Source organism: Clupea harengus, chromosome 17 (genome assembly GCF_900700415.2).
Source record: "Clupea harengus chromosome 17, Ch_v2.0.2, whole genome shotgun sequence".
In the NCBI taxonomy this organism is placed as follows: domain Eukaryota; kingdom Metazoa; phylum Chordata; class Actinopteri; order Clupeiformes; family Clupeidae; genus Clupea; species Clupea harengus.
In genome coordinates, this window is record NC_045168.1 from 15,128,426 (window position 1) to 15,146,199 (window position 17,774).

A 17,774-nucleotide genomic window follows, 5' to 3' on the forward strand; every position below is an offset into this window, starting at 1 on the left:
TAAACATGCACTTAAGACATACCTCTTTGATCTCGCTTATCACTCACTGTAAAATGTATTTAACATTTATGGAACATTTATTTATTTACTTATTTCTGTCTCTTTTCAAGTATTTGTACCCCCCCCCCCCAGCAGCTGTCTCTTAGTTTGACGATAACTGTGCTGAGCAGTCCTTTATGGTGCCAGTGCGGTTAGTACGTAATTTCCTGTTCATTTATCTCTGGCAAAAGCTGTGTCTTTTTATAAGTGTTTTGTAACTTGTAAAATGTATTTATTTAACATTAATGTAACATTTATTTATTTATTTACTTATCTGTGTCTCTTTACAAGTGTTTGTAACCCCCCCCCCCCAGCAGCTTAGTTTGACGATGACCGTGCTGAGTAGTCCTTTACGGTGGCAGTGCGGTTAGTACGTTTATTTTATTTTATTCATTTATCTCTTGAAAATCTGTGTGTTTTATACAAGTGTAACCCCCCCCCCCTCTTTCCTACTGTGAGGCGCATTGTGTTACTTCCTTGTATGAAATGCGCCGTACAAATAAAGTTTGATTTGATTTGATTTGATTTGATTTGAAACAGCAAATTGTTCCTGATTTGTGTTCTGCACTGCAGGTGTCAGTGCAGTTCTCTCCCCCTAAAGCGGTTCCTGGAGAGAAGAGCTCCCTGCAGCTGTCAGCTCAGCCTGGCTCTCTGTGTGGCCTCAGTGCTGTGGATCAGAGCATCTTAATCCTGGAACCAGGGAAGCGCCTGGATGTCAAGAAGGTCACCATAGTAACATGCAAGAATAACACAATGACATTATACATTTCTTCACACAGCGGACGCAGTGTTATGTGAAGGTTTTCCAAAAATGTATTTTCCAGTTTCAGGTCCTCATTCCTGAGGTGTGTTATGACATTACTTGAGGTTACTACCTGGTATGAGGGGCTTTGTTTAATGTGATGTATCTTGAACTACTCTAGGTATTTGAACTATTACCACAATTGGACTCAACGATTGATCATGATGTTGAAGATCCTGAAGAATGTCTTATAGTGAGACCCAAGCGATCTCTATCACCACACTTTCCTCGACGGCGCCCAAATAACGGTGTCTCAGAAGTTTTCAAGGTAAAACAAACATCGATACGTCAAGAAAGGTAGAAAAAAGTACAACATTTGTGTACATTTTCACGTGAAATGCAGAAGTTTTAAATTTCACAAAAAAATAAATCATTAAAAAAAACATTTAGTAAATGAGGGAAACATTTGGATCATTTGAATCTGTCTCTCATTGTCACAGGAACCCTTAGTTGTGAGAGAATTCTGAACATTATTTGTCTACACCTGCCTTTCTTATCTGCCTTAGAGACTGGGTCTGAAGACTGAGTAATTTGATGCTACAATTGCCTCACTGTTTGACACTTGAAGGGGAAACATACGACTGGCGCAGTGGTAAGACTGTCTTTAAGTGCTTTTAAGGAAGATTTTGTAGTGAAAAAAATGATCTTGATTCCTTTTGAAACATTCTATGAAATGAAAAGATTAACTTTGTGCATCACCTCCTCTGGCTGTTTTCTGTTTGAAGATGGGCTACTTTAGAACCTTCCAAATGAACTCAACTGCCATATGCTAATTCGTCATCTCTACAGCTATGTCAATGTGTGTCACAATGTGTGTGAATTTTTGATCTTTTGTTCTCTTAGGTTCAGGCAGGATGGTTTATAATACCATAGCGAGACTAACAATGTCGGGTGGTCAACCACTATTAAGGGATCAAGATCCTTCTGCTGAGGAGTCCGGTGTGACTGTGCGTACAGTCTTCCCAGAGACATGGATCTGGGACCTTGCAGAGGTCGGGTGAGTGGTCACATATGAATCAGTCTCTGTCATATACATGGGCTCCTGTAGTTATAGTGCCCAACCCCATAGCCATTGTTCTAACATGTGGTGTCTTCACAGAGAGTCTGGAGAAGCACAAGTCCCTCTCACTGTCCCTGACACCATCACCACCTGGGAGACTGAGGCTTTCTGCCTGTCCCCCCAGGGCTTTGGTCTGGCCCCACCAGTTCAGCTCACAGTTTTCCAGCCCTTCTTCCTGGAGCTCTCCCTGCCATACTCCATCATTCGTGGAGAGACCTTTGAGCTCAAGGCAACGGTTTTCAACTACCTGCCCAAGTGCATTATGGTATTACACTGAACCATATTCCAAAATAAAATGGATCTTGCTACACTGAAATCAGATCATCTAAAATTGCCTGGATAATTTAATGCATTCATGTTCATAACTATCAGTAGACTTAGCACCTTTAGCATTTAATTTGCTTTAGCTGCCAAGAGTCAAGCTTTAGCTTACAACATACTCTAGCATTCAGTCAGCTTTGCTAAAGCTTATTGAATGCTAGTGTATGTTGTAAGCTAAATCTAAAGCTGATTGAATGCTAGTACATGTTGTAAGGTAAAGCTACAGCTGATTGAATGCTAGTTTATGTTGTAAGTAGATCCCTCGCTGTGGCTTTGAGTGTGTGTTAAACATAAACCCTCTCTGGTAGGTTACAGCGACTCCAGCCCCTTCATCAGACTTCACTCTGACCCCCTCCTCTGATGGCCAGTACTCCTCCTGTCTGTGTGCAAATGGCAGGAAGACCTTCAAATGGACACTAGTGCCCTCTGTGCTCGGTGAGTGTACACACAGCGCATGACTCACTGAAAGAAACAGAAGTAAGCATATATTTATGACTGATATGAGTGTAAAGGTGTTATTGCTGAACATGATGTAAATATTACCTGGCAGGACTGATGAATGTTACCATGAGTGCAGAGGCCACACAGTCCCAGGCAATGTGTGGCAATGAGGTTGTTTCTGTGCCAGAGAAAGGTCGAATGGACATAGTAACACGCCCCCTGCTGGTTAAGGTAGGTTAAGTCAAATGTATTTATAAAGCACATTTAAAAACAACTCGCGCTGACCTGGGGCCCGTTCGTCGTAGGGTTGAAGCTAAGTTAATCAATTGGCCTTTTAGCCCGTTAAGATTAGCGAGCTGATTGAGAACAGCAAATATCGGTTCGTTAACGGCAAATCATGTGGTTAATTTCAACCAGGCTGAACTTATAAATGGCATTTGCGCGTGCACGTCCTACTTCAAAAGGCAGGAAAGGTCGATCAACAAAACCATGATTTTCTAACGGTATAATGGTTCTAAACTCAAAAAAAGGGGCAATTTTTTCTCCGCTGGCGAGCAGGAGATGAATATGAACGCTTATGAAGAATACGAGACCATAATCATGGCAAAATTCAACACCGCCACCGCTGTGAGAGCAAGGTGTGTTGGGATGTTTATAGGGTGATATCTATGTATGAATACCTGACGGCAAGTGTCAACTGGTACAGAGGTTTCCTCTACCGGTTTGAATCTGCAAGGTTGCTACTTCGAATCCCCTCACCTCCTTCCTCGATGTAGTTTTACATTTCCTTGTAAGTCGCTTTGAATAAAAGCGTCTGTTAAATGACTAAATGTATTAATAACAAATACAATAAATTGAAGCAGTGGAAGTAAATTGTCTGTATTTCTCTCTATTCTAATCATGAGTCCACCTTAATCATTTTCTACAATAATGACATGCTATGGTGTACTAATAACGCTCATATAATTATGAGTGCTTTGTTCTCCGCATCACCGACACTACAAAAATGTACCACTCGCAAAAAAGCGCAAGACAGTCAATGTTCGACTGTGGTGTTTGCAATAAATGACTCGAGAAGGGGTCTTGTAAATTAATGATTCCTTGTCGGCTGAATCGGTAGCGCTCATACAAGAATAATGGATCTTGGCAATCGCAAAGAACTCTCTCCCTCCGCTAAACTAACTATCTAATATCAGTCCTTGGTCAATGGGATTCCTCCTTTTTCCGGGGGTGTGGCAAGCTTATCCAGCTACACTTAAGTTAGCCTGCGCTGGAGCAGGTTAGTGCTAATCGATATGTTACTATGGTGATTTATCAAAAGTTGCTTCCACAAACCAAAAAGAGGGGCGTTTTTTGTCTTAGCCTGAAAATTAGCTCGCTAAACCGCTTAGCGAGCTACGACGAATACCCCCCAAGTGCTGTACAATTACATCACAAACAAAACAATTAGATCACAAAAAAATCCAATGGAAAAACCGAAGCCACACACTAAGCATCTATATACACATCAAAGAACGGTGATGCCAAACATATTATTGTTTTCTTTTAATTCATTGTAGAGGATTTGTAATACCCTACTACAATCTCATGCTCTCAAAAAAAGTATGTTGTCTGTTCAACAAACAGTGTTAGTGTTTCCACACAAGGTGTTTAGTGAAAATAACCATTCGCCATTGGTATCAGATTTTGTAAGTCTTTTTTTAATATCTCCATTTTTTTCTTTTAGGCTGAAGGAAGTGAGAAGACTGAAAGTTTCAATTGGCTCTTATGTCCAAAGGGTGAATTTGATCTTAGTCCTATGTTCCATTATATGTCTGGTCTACATTTACCCTTTCAGTCATCCCATGACACCATAGTCAATGCAATTTGTATGTAAATTAAATCCTTAAAAGTAAAACAAATCTATTGTCACATTATTCCCACAGGGGGCGCTCTAACGGAGAAGGTGGATCTGAAACTCCCAGCAGCTGTTGTAAAGGGATCAGCCAGAGCCTCCGTTTCTGTGCTGGGTACCAACGATTACATGCAGCTTCATATGCAGTAGTTAATGGACAGGAAAATTAACTAGTTGACTGCTGAGCCCTTAAACATGTGTGTCCAACACTCTATCCCTCCTGTAGGAGACGTCCTGGGTCGTGCCCTGAAGAACATTGGCAGTCTCCTGAAGATGCCATATGGTTGTGGGGAGCAAAATATGGCCATCCTCTCCCCAAATATCTACATTCTGCAGTACCTACAGAACACTGGCCAGCTCACTGCAGACATCAGGGAGAAGGCCACCAATTTTCTTAAAAATGGTGAGCAGTTATTTTGCTATCGAGTTAAATTCCTCAGTGTCTAGTGGGAGACGGTGTGAACCGCCTTGGACATTCTATAGCTGTTGGACTATAGCTCTGGCTAGGTACTTGACCAGTCGGCTTTTAACTTTGTGACGTGGATAGGGTATGAACTACTGTGTACATCCCATAATTTCTCATATTCTTACTGGTTGAACTGAACTGGTGGTCCTTTATAGGCCTCACTGCTGAGCTTGTGTTGGTAGACATGGTTGTAATATTCCACCAGTTAAGTGGTCACTGACTGCAGCACCAATGGGGATCCTTGTTCAGGCACATGGACAGGTGTGGGTGGGGTTGTCTTTGCTGGTGGATGTTGGGCTACTCTGATGCAGCTCTCCCACAGATACAGGACTATTGTGATGTACATCAGTGATGCACATCGCCACCTGGTGGTCCTTCAGTGTCATACAATGGCACACTTTTGACTTCCATAGCCATAGTTTAATGTGCATGATAATAACATGATCACCTGTGATACGAATACAAACTACAGGATACCAGAGGCAGCTGAACTACAAGCACAGTGATGGAGCCTACAGCACGTTTGGCAGAGGGGAGGGAAACACATGGTGAGTTGACCCCAAGATGTGCAGTCAAGTCTATGGCAAATGTAACACAATGAAGATTGAGCACTGAGGATAATTTAGCTACATTTAAAATAGAACGGTGAAACTTAAACAGTAAGTAACAAGAACACACATGTCGGACAAACAATGTACTACGATAATGATAAAACGGTAAAATAGCTCATCTTTTTAGTAGTATGAAATGGATTATAATCTGGGAAAGCCTCCATTGACGATATTGCTTTTCTCTCTTCCTCCAGGCTGACTGCATTTGTGTTGAGGTCTTTTGGTAAAGCAAAGTCCTACATCTACATTGATCCACACATTATTGCATCTGCCAAGGCTTGGCTTGAAAGGCAAACTAAGACCAGATGGTGTTTTTCATATGCAAGGAAAACTTTTCCACAACAGAATGAAGGTACACATGTGGTGATTCATTGGTTGATAACATAGTGTAACAGTGCTTTGTCTGTTTTGGGATGGATGTGAGTCATGTTTCAATGTTTTTATCGGCTTTTGTCCCTGTGTTCTAGGGAGGTGTAAACGGGTGATGTAACGATAACTGCTTATATCACTGCATCAATGCTTGAGCTGAACATGCCTGTTACGGTAAGGAAACTCATCACTCAGGTTAACTGAGACAAACCTCCTCAAATCTATCAGAGGTCTCATTCAGACAGTTTACTGTTGTGTCATACTATTGAATTTACAGTCATATTCAGAGAATAACAGAAGAGAAGTGTTGCCTTTTAAGGATAAAATTGTATGAGAATCTCATTTTTTTCCAGGAAAAAACACTGATGTTTCTAAAGTCCTCGGTCAGTGACCTCTCCAACACCTACTCCACTGCTCTACTGGCCTACACCTTCAGTCTTGCTGGAGAAGAGGACATCCAAGCTCAGCTTCTCAAACACTTGGACAGTGTAGCAACCTCTGATGGTAGGAAGCATGTGCCTGAAGAGACGCAGATAAGCCAACGCTTCAACCTGCGGCCTTTATCTCATGTGGCTCATGTCTTCTCAGGGAGTCTCCTGCACTGGTCTCAGTCCTCATCAGAGCGAGCTGATTCCCTGGTGGTGGAGACGAGCTCTTATGTGCTGTTAGCTGTTCTCACTAAAACCACACTGACTGCTGCTGACTTAGGGTATGCTGCCAGGATTGTCAACTGGCTGGTGAAGCAGCAAAATCCATATGGAGGCTTCTCTTCCACACAGGTGATCCACAAACACTTCCTTTTGAAACGTGTTATTTGTGTTGCTGTGTCTGGGCTTTTGTCCAGCTTCTGTATTTGCCCACACTGAGGGTTGAGTGTGTGTTCTCTCAGGACACGGTGGTGGCACTGCAGGCTCTGGCTCTGTACGCCACCAATGTCTTCAGCCCACATGGATCCAGCACAGTGACAGTGCAGTCAGCAGGTGGGGACAAACACCAGTTTGACGTGAACCAGCACAACACATTACTGTACCAGGAGAGGGCGCTGCAGGACGTTCCTGGGAAGTACAGCGTAGAAGTCAAGGGCTCTGCATGTGCTTCTGTGGGGGTCAGTGTGAAAGATCACTTCTGCTTTGTTCTTGAATGTTAATGATGGATATTCTGTTAAGGCTATTTATTCATGTCTAAATCCTCTTCTGTAACAGGTGGCTCTTTTCTACAACATCCCCACTCCCACTGAGCACTCAACCTTGAGCATTAAGACTCAAGCCAAGCCTCTGACTAAAGGGAGAGTGCAACAAGGCCAATGGACAGGCCCTGAATTTAATCATCACAGTCCTGTACGTAACCCCATGTAGAGTTCAATCCCTACAAGTAAGCAAAGTAATCACAGGAAAGGCAGAATGAAGGAAAGCTTATGTAGTGCCTCTTGTCTGTCTGAAACAATAGCACTGATGTCTTGGGTTAACCACGCCCTAACCAGAGTGTTCCATGTTACCTGTGTAGTTCTCACATGCTGCCTGTTCTATTTAAAGATGACTTGATTGAGACAAATATTCATCCTTGCTTGTGCAGGTATGATGGACCACAGGAGAGCACCAACATGGCTATAATAGATGTGAAAATGTTTTCTGGTTTCACGCCGGACTCTGCCTCTGTTGAAAGGGTAAGTTGTCCGTCCTAAGTCTGTGTTAGTCAGTGGATCATCTATCATAATGGTACTGATGAAGGTTCTGTCTTAACAGCTAGAGGGCAGCATACTTGTGGACCGAGTCGATAAGAAAGATGACCACATCCTTGTGTATCTGTCAGAGGTGAGAAATAAACCACTGGCACTCACAATCTGTACTTTACCTAAAATGTGACGCTTGTCTCTACACCTGCTCTAAGTCGATCTGATGTGCTTCTACTTGTGTTGTATCAGGTTCCGAAGGGTTTACCTGTCTCCTACCACTTGACCATCCGACAGGATCTTCCAGTGAACAACCTGAAGCCAGCAGTGGTCAAGGTGTATGACTACTACCAGACCAGTAAGACTCCCTTAAAAACCAGAGTTACATCTAAATACCTATGGAAGATAGTGTTGTTTGCATCTACCTGACCATGATCTCTCTCTCTCTCTCTCTCTCTCTCTCTCTCTCCCTCCCTCCCAGGTGACCAAGCTGAGGCAGAGTACTCCTCCCCTTGTGCATGAAAAGGTGTCCCAATGTATTGAATCTTTGTGTGAAGTTTGTTTCATCACAACAGACAGCTAAAGAAATAGGGCTTCAAATGTAAATTACATTTCTTTAAAAAAAAACTGTGAATAAATGTCAATTATATGATGACAAATGATATGTTGAGTATTTATTTTTTTAACATTTATTAGTGAGTTATTATTTTACTGTTAGAATTACCAGGGCTTGTATTACAGTAAAATGTACTTTCAAATCTACCTATTACTGGATAAGGGGAATTGCTCCTAAAACATCTTGATATTTTTGAAAAATTGTTCAACACTTTATTTAAGCCTTCATGTTCCCTAAGTTGCATAACTTTCTATGGTATTTATTAAATAGAATTGGTGATAATAATAATAATAATAATGAAAAGCCAGGCTTCCTCAAAGAATTTAATGACTTGAGACGTTAATCTCTATAACAATACAAAACAAATGTGAAACATACTTCAATGAAACATGTCACATAATTATTTATCCATTTTGCTTGTGTACATTACATTTTTACTGTGAAAGCTTTTCAATGTCAAATCGCAAGCTTTGCTTGCATGTACATTAATGCTGCTGAGGGGAAGTTAAACTTGTTGTACCGCTCTGACTGGACTGTGGAAGAGACAAAAAGCTCTCTGATTGTAGAAGATGCCCAGGAATATTTGGCTTCCAATGAAACATGCGGTGAATTGCAAGTGGAAGGGCAAGATAATCTAACCTGGGATTGGCTTTCAATTCAAATCAATTTTATTTATATAGCGCCAAAGCAGTTGTCTCAAGGCGCTTTACAAAGCTCAGGGCCTGAACCCATATACATATATAGACCCCCCCATTGGCCCTTGGCTCGCATGCCAACTCGTCGCCATCTTGGGGAGGTGATGACTGGCCAGTAAACACATGCAAGTGAATGGTGGAGCTCCTGCTTTTCTGGATAAAAAGCATTATAGCGTTTACATTTCTCAACCGATTTCATTGATTCGTTTATATATTGAAGGGTTTATGATCTACGTGGAGTACAAAAAAAAGTTTTGTCTCCATGTTACTTAGAATCTTGATTGTAAGGCTATAATGGCCATATGCATACATTATATATGTCTATGATAATCGCTGCTAGACTCACTGTTCTTGTGCTCCCACAGCTCATTCACTTTGAAATACTTAAACGAAATCTAAATGATTGAAATAGGTGCTTCTTTAACTAATAATAATTGAATTGGACCATCATTGAGAAAAACAGAACAGAATCTGCAAATAGCCTAGCATAGCATACTCAAACAGAGAAGGCAAATGTAAACAACCATCAAACACCTGATTTCTATATTTTTATAGCAGTGAAATGCACACATTCAAATATACAATTTTTTCTACATAAACACAATTTGATATAAGCATGACCAAGACCATGCATATTTTTCTTTGCCCTCCGTTATCGTACCTTGTGCTGCATATCAGAAATGGCCAACAGAAAAGCGAATTATTCTGAGACTGCTTCTGTTACCATGGAAACAATAAACGAAGCTGGCTTTAGTATCTACATAGCTACTGCATATCAGAAATGGCTAACAGAAAAGTTTTGAAAAGGTACGAGAACGGAGGGCAAAAACTATGCACGGTCTTGGTCATGCTTATATCAAATTGTGTATATGTACAAAAATGTGTATATTTGAATGTGTGTATTTCACAGCTATAAAAATATAGAAGGCAGCCGCAGGTGTTTGATGGTTGTTTATATGGTAATGAGGAACAATGTTTCCACAGCCATCTGCATTGGCAAGCATACGTCACACCATGAGAGAGAGTTTTCACCATAGACATACATACATAGACGCCCCATTGTCTGCTTCAGAACGTTGCTGCGACGTGCCAACTCGCCGCCATCTTGGGGAGGTAATGACTGGCCAGTAAACACATGCAAGTGAATGGGGGAGCTCCTGCTTTTCTGGATAAAAAGCACTATAGCGTTTACATTTCTCAACCGATTTCATTGATTCGTTTATATATTGAATGGTTTATGATCTACGAGGAATACAAAAAAAGTTTTGTCTCCATGTTACTTAGAATCTTGATAGTAAGGCTATAAATCGCCACAGGCATATGTACATACATCATATATGTCTATGATAATCGCTGCTAGACGCTCACTGTTCTTGTGCTCCCACAGCTCATTCACTTTGAAATACGGAAACGAAATCTAAATGATCGAAATAGTGCTTCTTTAACTACTAATATTGAATTTGACTATCATTGAGAAAAACGGAACAGAATCTGCAAATAGCCTAGCATAGCATACTCAAACTACTGACAGAGGAGGCAAATGTAAACAACCATCAAACACCTGCTTTCTATATTTTATAGCAGTGAAATACACACATTCAAATATACACATTTTTGTACATATACACAATTTGATATAAGCATGACCAAGACCATGCATAGTTTTCTTTGCCCTCCGTTATCGTACCTTTTCAAAACTTTTCTGTTAGCCATTTCTGATATGCAGTAGCTATGTAGATACTAAAGCTAGGTTCGTTTATTGTTTCCATGGTAACAGGAGCCGTCTCCGTCTTCGCTTTTCTGTTGGCCATTTCTGATATGCAGCACACGAAGGTACGGATAAGGAGGATAACGGAGGGCGAAGAAAACTATGCATGGTCTTGGTCATGCTTGTATCAAATTGTGTATATGTACAAAAATGTGTATATTTGAATGTGTGTATTTCACTGCTATAAAAATATAGAAAGCAGGTGTTTGATGGTTGTTTACATTTGCCTCCTGTCAGTAGTTTGAGTATGCTATGCTAGGCTATTTGCAGATTCTGTTCCGTTTTTCTCAATGATGGTCAAATTCAATATTAGTAGTTAAAGAAGCACTATTTCGATCATTTAGATTTCGTTTCCGTATTTCAAAGTGAATGAGCTGTGGGAGCACAAGAACAGTGAGCGTCTAGCAGCGATTATCAGACATATATGATGTATGTACATATGCCTGTGGCGATTTATAGCCTTACTATCAAGATTCTAAGTAACATGGAGACAAAACTTTTTTTTTTATTCCTCGTAGATCATAAACCATTCAATATATAAACGAATCAATGAAATCGGTTGAGAAATGTAAACGCTATAGTGCTTTTTATCCAGAAAAGCAGGAGCTCCCCCATTCACTTGCATGTGTTTACTGGCCAGTTATTACCTCCCCAAGATGGCGGCGAGTTGACACGCGAGCCAAGGGCCAACGGGGCGTCTATGTATATATGTCTATGGTTTTCACACCAATCGGATCAGAAATACAGTCACGCCAAGATATGACTATTAACGTGAAACGTCACTGTTACGACCAGCTTGTGGGGTCGCAACATAAAACGGTGTAGCTTGTAACAAAAAGGCTATTTATTAACGACAAAGGTTGATCCAGAGGAAAAAGTCTAGACTCTAGGGGTTTTCAAAGATGCGTGGATGCGTGAAGTGGGTATGTCCCCTCTAGCAGACAGGAGGGAAAAACACTGTCTTTTATTTGTTTATAAAGCCTTAGTGGGAAAACTGCCTAATTATCTCATGTCACTTTTAAAATTAAAATCCATCTGTCATAATACACGGTCACAGAGCCTCATCTCCCTTGAAATCCCCCTTACAAAAACTAATATAGGTAAAATAGCTTTTAAGTTCTTTGCTTCCCATAAATGGAACACTATTCAAGTGGAGTTGAAATTAACCAAGTATTTGTCTGTCAACCAATTTAAGAGCCTTTTAGATAATAAGGATGTGCCTCAATGCTGTTGTTTTGAATGATTCTCTGATTTAATTTTTTTACTTTATGTTATTTTATTTATTTATTTTTTATGCTTAATTTCTGAGTTGTTTGGTGTGTTTTTTTTTTAAAATGTATTTTGTCTGTTTCGTTTTGTTGTGGTTTGTTTATGTATTGTTCTTCTGTACTATGTGGCCTCAATCAGGGCATTGCTGCAAAAGAGCCCTGTGCTCCGTCAATTTCTCCCTGAATAAACAATGATGATGATGATGATGTAGGTGAGTTTGCCAAAAGTGTGTGTGAGAGTAGCGGAAGCTGAGAAGGGGCCTCCCATCAGACGTAGCAGTGCTTTTATATCCACACCTGGCGCCAGGTGTGGATAATCACTCATCATGCTCCGTTGCAGGTCCACAGCCTGCTGCCTCCATATGGCCAGTATAGGGACTGCAGGCAGGGTGCACAGGGGGTCGTAACAGTCACCATTAAACAAAGCATGCACACTTCGAACAAAATTACCCCCAGAACTCTGAGGTAAGGTCCAGAAACCATCTGCAATCATCATATCAAGCAACATGCAGTGTAATAGTTAGATCAGCCACACAACAAGAGCGCGCATACCTCAACATACTGTTGTGAGTGCCTTTTCAACCATGAATATGGTGAAAAACAAATACAGGAACACACTCACTAATTAACACTACATCAGTGCCTCTGCCTGGCCTTCACACCTTTTATGCCTAAGTTTAAAGCACAAAAAAGGTGTCACCTTTCAAACAAATAAAGCCAGACCAAATCACCTTTTGTGCATAGTTTGAACGTTTTTGTTGGAGTCATGTTTTTGGATTTTGACCGTCACTGTTCCGGACCCTGGACTGAATGGAAATTTGGCGAGTGGACCTTTTGGCTTTCTAATTGAGTACCCCTGCCCTAGTATATCAAAATGTTGGGGCCATTCTCACTAGCCTAGTTATCAATGTAATGTTAGCGAATGAGGGGGAGAACCCCCCCTGCTAATATTTAGTCTCCGCTGTTCGTTAAAAAAAATCTATTCTTGAGGTTCCAAAAATGTTCAGAGCAATTTGGCTTTGAATGTGAGTAGACGATCGAGTTATCTTCTGTCCCGACGTTTGAAGCATACATTTTAGTTTTACATTGGCCTCCCATTATTGATCACTTCACGTTTTGATTGAAAGTCCAGTTTTGAGAAATATTTTAGCTTAGCTATAGAATCTTCCATTTTCGCGGTCAAGGTCAAATATAAGTGTAGAAGAAGAGCAACGGCAGAAGGAGCATAAACCGACCGGTGGGCTTCGCACGCCCCCTTCATTGAGGCAGATGTAGGCCTACTGTTTGCCTCCACTCTGTGTTTTTTCACTGCGATTTTATGTCAGATCAGCAAGACTAATAGGTTCTATGCATGCGCTCAACCCAGTTTGTGAGGGATTGCGCAATCTGAGATGAGGCACTGGCAGTTTTTCGCTGACTCACCGTCTCGCTGTCTCCTGTCTGTTTGAACAGGACATGCGCAAATTCAGCGATTTTGATTATAGAAATCCTCGAAATGATTGGAATCATGCAGAAATTACATTTATAGCACAGATCAGTAGAGAAATATATTGTATTGTATTTTATCGTTATTTGTTTTTTACTTTTCATGATGACAGGTGAGGCTCTGCTCTGCCTCCCCTGCCCGCACGTTCCTGACCTATTCCTATCTCAAGAGAAGGGAACACATTTCTTCGATATTAGACAGCCAATACGTTTTCACGTAGGGATGAACGTTGGTGAACACGCCTATATTTCGTCTACATAGGCCAGGAGCGAAAGCGCAGGAGCAACTCAACACTGAAGAGATCGCTGGCTGACGCTCTCCCGTCTCTCACCACATACCCTCTGCAGGTGAGAACACAAGATCCACTTTAAGCTGAGCCACGATAAGACGCCATCCTCCTATAGTGATATTGGAGCCTGCGCAGGTAAACGACTGTTCAGTAGGCTATGCTGTGTTCAGTAGGCTATATTTAAGGTCAACTGGGAGAACTAGGTAGTCTTATAAAACAATTGAGATGGATTGAACACGCGATATGTAAATGTCTCGGCAGCAAACTTTTACATTTATTTAGGCCACAAACGAGCCATTTCCTTTCCGTTACGACTGCGCGAATGTTTTCGGAATATCGGTGCGTCCATCTGCGAGTAGAGGCGATATAGAGGAATTCACCTGCATGCTTTTTGAAACTGCGCAGTTAAGTAGCCTGCCCGCCGTGGGCCTCCACCAACTCCGTCTCAGCGGACATGTTGATATGATGTGGGCTAGACTAAGAGATTCTACTAAAACTACGAAATAAACTAAAAGGGTGACTCGTCTTTACCAACTCGAAACCAACCAACTACCAGGTGTGCCGACGTTTTCACTGCAGACTCCCGTTTAATGCATACAAGTCTGCGATACTGTGTCTTTGTGTTGTAATGTAGGTCTGGTCCATGTCGAGGCAAGGTTTTGCTCCTACTCTTTATCCTACACAGAGCATCGACAGTTATGACGACACACTGAACAGGATCTGCTTACATGACATTCGATAAAAAATGTTTTAACAAAAGCGCGCACACACATGCTTTATTACAATGGGGATAGTGGAGGCCATGTGAGTTTACCAGGATCTCTTGCCTGAGTACATGGCCTTTAAAACCCCACATTAGTTGCTATATTGGCTTGTTAGTTAAAGCTAGGCTATGTGCCATTTCGTATTTACTGATGTATCAGTACTGGAGGCGGGTCAAGGTAGGTTTGATGTGGCAGAACAGCGGCGGCCTGATTGCTTTACTCTGGTGAACTCAAGAGCTTTGCCAGGAGAGGTCGTAGGTCATACTGACTTGATGAGTTGTCAAATGTGAAATATGGAGAAATATTCCCTGCTGCAGCACTGGTGTGTGAGCCTCTCCTCTGTATCTGTGTGTGTGTGGGGTTGATTTCATCAGCCTGTTGAAATAAAAGTGTGTTTAGTGCAGAGCAGCAGCACTGGTGTGTGCCTCTCCTCTTCAGGCTCAGTAGAATGGCCCTCATCAGGATCCTGATTGCTGGGGGGCTGCTGAGCTGCCTCTACTCTCTCTGCTCCTCCACAGGAACACCCGAGCCGTGAGTACAGCCTTCAGCACACGGCTCAGTCCTCTCACATGTTATTTAGTCTTGTGTATGCTAAAGACATGCCACATGCAACACAGACATGTCTGTGTCTACTTTTTCTATACAAGCATGACTCATGAAAATGATCAAAAACATGACCTTAATTATTTAGAAACTCTGAATGATTTGGGAAAAACTATTTTAAACCAATTAAGGAAGTCTGTATGCATTCCTTCTCTCTCTAGGTCTTTCTTGGTGACCTTTCCTGCCCTGATGAGGTCAGAGTCAGAAGCCCAACTCTGTGCCAGCCTCCTGAGTCCAAATGAGACTCTGCTCATGTCCATATATCTGATTAATGGAGACGAGAAGAAGACTCTTCACCAGGAAACATCAGACAAGGACTTTCACCGCTGTTTCCAGTTCCAGGTCAGTAGTAGTCGTAGAGTGAACTGGCAGCCTGCTGCTAGGGACGGTAGGGGAGAGTGGGGGATGTCCAGCTCAAACTGGATTACTGTGTGACCCATTTGAAATAAATGTTATGAAATGAGCAGTTGATTGTGCCGCCCACCTTCTGCCTGTGTGCAGTGCTGTGGTCACTGTACCTGGTGTTGCTAACGCTAGTGTGTACTCTGCTCTTTAACAGGCCCCTTCGGTAAATAAAGACACTGTGCAGAAGATCAAAGTGGAGATCAAAGGGCAAACATCTCACTGGACTTCAGAGAGTCTGGTTAAGTTCATCCCTGAACCTGCTCCCATAACCTTCATCCAGACGGATAAGCCCATATACAGCCCAGGCCAAACCGGTACGCCCATTTCTATAGATGCTAGTGAGGTGGATGCACTCCAACACATAGAGTGGCAGAGTGACTTCTTCTCTATAAAAATACAAATGGTTCCCCCAGTAAATGTTCTGAAGGTTCCCCCAGTGAATGTTCTGATGGATTCTAACTGTTCTCCCTTACAGTGCACTTCAGAGTGGTTACCATGGATACGGATTTCATTCCTCTTCATCAGATGGTGAGTTTAGCTGAACGTTCGACTTTCAGGAGCTCCGGACTCTCACTTTTGTGACGATGGTTTACTGTCTGTGGTGAAGCAAGGCATGCTGGGTAAAAGGCCTGTATTGGGGTTCTCACACAATGAACATCTGGCAAATAGATGAAGTGTTGAAAGAGTGCCAAATAGCAGTGAAACAATCAGAAGAAGAAGGAGATTGTAATTGCCTGAGAGGGACAATCACTCAAGCAGCTCTTTGCACAGCTGTTTATTGGATCTTATCACCAGAATTGATTTAGGTAGAGGCCCAGTGGTTTATCTCTGAACACATCAGTGTTGTGTTGCAGCCTTGGGGGTGTGTGTGTGTGTGTGTGTGTGTTCTATTGTGATAAAATGTTTGGTAGAAATAATGCAAATAATATTATTGTGTTTTATTTTTTATAAATCAACACAACAAAGCACTTCATTAATTACATTTCTGTTTTTTCACAGTACAGCTGGTGTCGCTTCAGGTATGTCCATTTTGAGCTTGCTTTCTTATTGGTACTTTTTGGGGTCCAAGCAGCAAGGCGGCATAGACACCTCTTGTGTTTCTACCTTTTCTACCTTTTCTTCATCTTCTACCTTTTCTTCATTGTCTATGGCAGCTCTAGAGCCGTGTAGGAAAAATCCTTTGGCACACTGGTTGGACACGCACGCACGCAAACTCATTTTTCATGAGATATCACACACATGGCGAGAGTGAGGATATACCACCCCATTCATTTGAATGGCTGATGCTATGCTAGCTACTTAATTCATTTGAATGGCTGATGCTATGCTAGCTACTTCATTCATGTACCAAATGGCTGATCTTTACAGAAAATGCAAATAGACACACACACGCATATCATTTGTGTGTGTGTCTATTTGCATCTTCTGGCAGGCTGCTTGGCCCCATCAGCGCTGCTTACAGTTCTGTTTTCACCAACATGAGTAATTAGTGGCATCATCACGTAATCTTTTTTGTGTCCCTGTTCACAGGACAGCCGTGACAACATCATTGGCCAGTGGCTTAATGTGACCTCGCAGAGTAAGATGGTGCAGCTGTCTCATGTGTTAAACCCTGAGGCGCTCCAGGGCAAATACACGCTGTCTGTGACTGGGGAACAAAGCGCGTTCTCACACGAGTTTCAAGTTAAGAAATATGGTACGTTTGTGGCTGCTGCTGCAAGTCTGCTTAAAGGTGTTTTTTTGTTTTTCCCCCAAATGTTATTTTTGGTGTTGGCTATTTCTAACGATTAAGGATTGGGTAAGCCGTAAGGGATGGGGTTAGCCCTAAGCCTAAAACCTTAATGGACTGAACCAGTATGTTTGTGACTTTGGCTCCTCCTCCTTTCAGTTTTGCCCAAGTTTGAGGTGATTCCAAACATTCCCGAGAAGGTCAGCGTAGGTGCAATGGAGGTCCGACTGCAGGTGTGTGCAAAGTAAGTGACGCGGGGACAGGTGATTCCCAGGAAGAACACATGCTAACATATGATGGCTGGACTATAAGCAGGTCTAAATTCCAGCGTCACTCTGTTCTGAGCTCATCCCATTTGTTGTGATGTGTCATGCTCTCCGTCAGCGTTAACATGTTTCTATATGTCCTTGTGGCCTTAAAGCACCTTAAAGTTTCCCTGTTTTCAGATATACGTTTGGTCAGCCTGTGCCAGGGAAGGC

The 17,774-nt window shown here is 41.9% G+C and overlaps 1 protein-coding gene and 1 pseudogene across 3 annotated transcripts; both read left to right on the forward strand.

The window, feature by feature from the left end:
* Positions 1–1,702: 1,702 nt before the first annotated feature.
* On the forward strand, positions 1,703–8,331 carry LOC116224384 (annotated as a pseudogene).
* A 5,397-nt stretch (positions 8,332–13,728) lies between these two features.
* Positions 13,729–16,163, forward strand: LOC116224385 (pregnancy zone protein). Of its 3 annotated transcripts, none has more exons than XM_031583840.2 (5): positions 13,729–13,852; positions 14,958–15,089; positions 15,323–15,503; positions 15,721–15,880; positions 16,042–16,163. In XM_031583840.2, the coding sequence occupies exons 2-5, from the start codon at positions 15,007–15,009 to the stop codon at positions 16,146–16,148; spliced, it is 531 nt and encodes a 176-aa protein (XP_031439700.1). In that variant the 5' UTR covers positions 13,729–13,852; positions 14,958–15,006; the 3' UTR covers positions 16,149–16,163. The 3 variants fall into 3 exon arrangements, with proteins under 3 accessions (XP_031439700.1, XP_031439698.1, XP_031439699.1); XM_031583838.2 differs by having other exon boundaries at positions 13,730–13,852; positions 14,933–15,089; XM_031583839.1 differs by having other exon boundaries at positions 13,837–13,929; positions 14,933–15,089.
* The last annotated feature ends 1,611 nt before the right edge of the window (positions 16,164–17,774 follow it).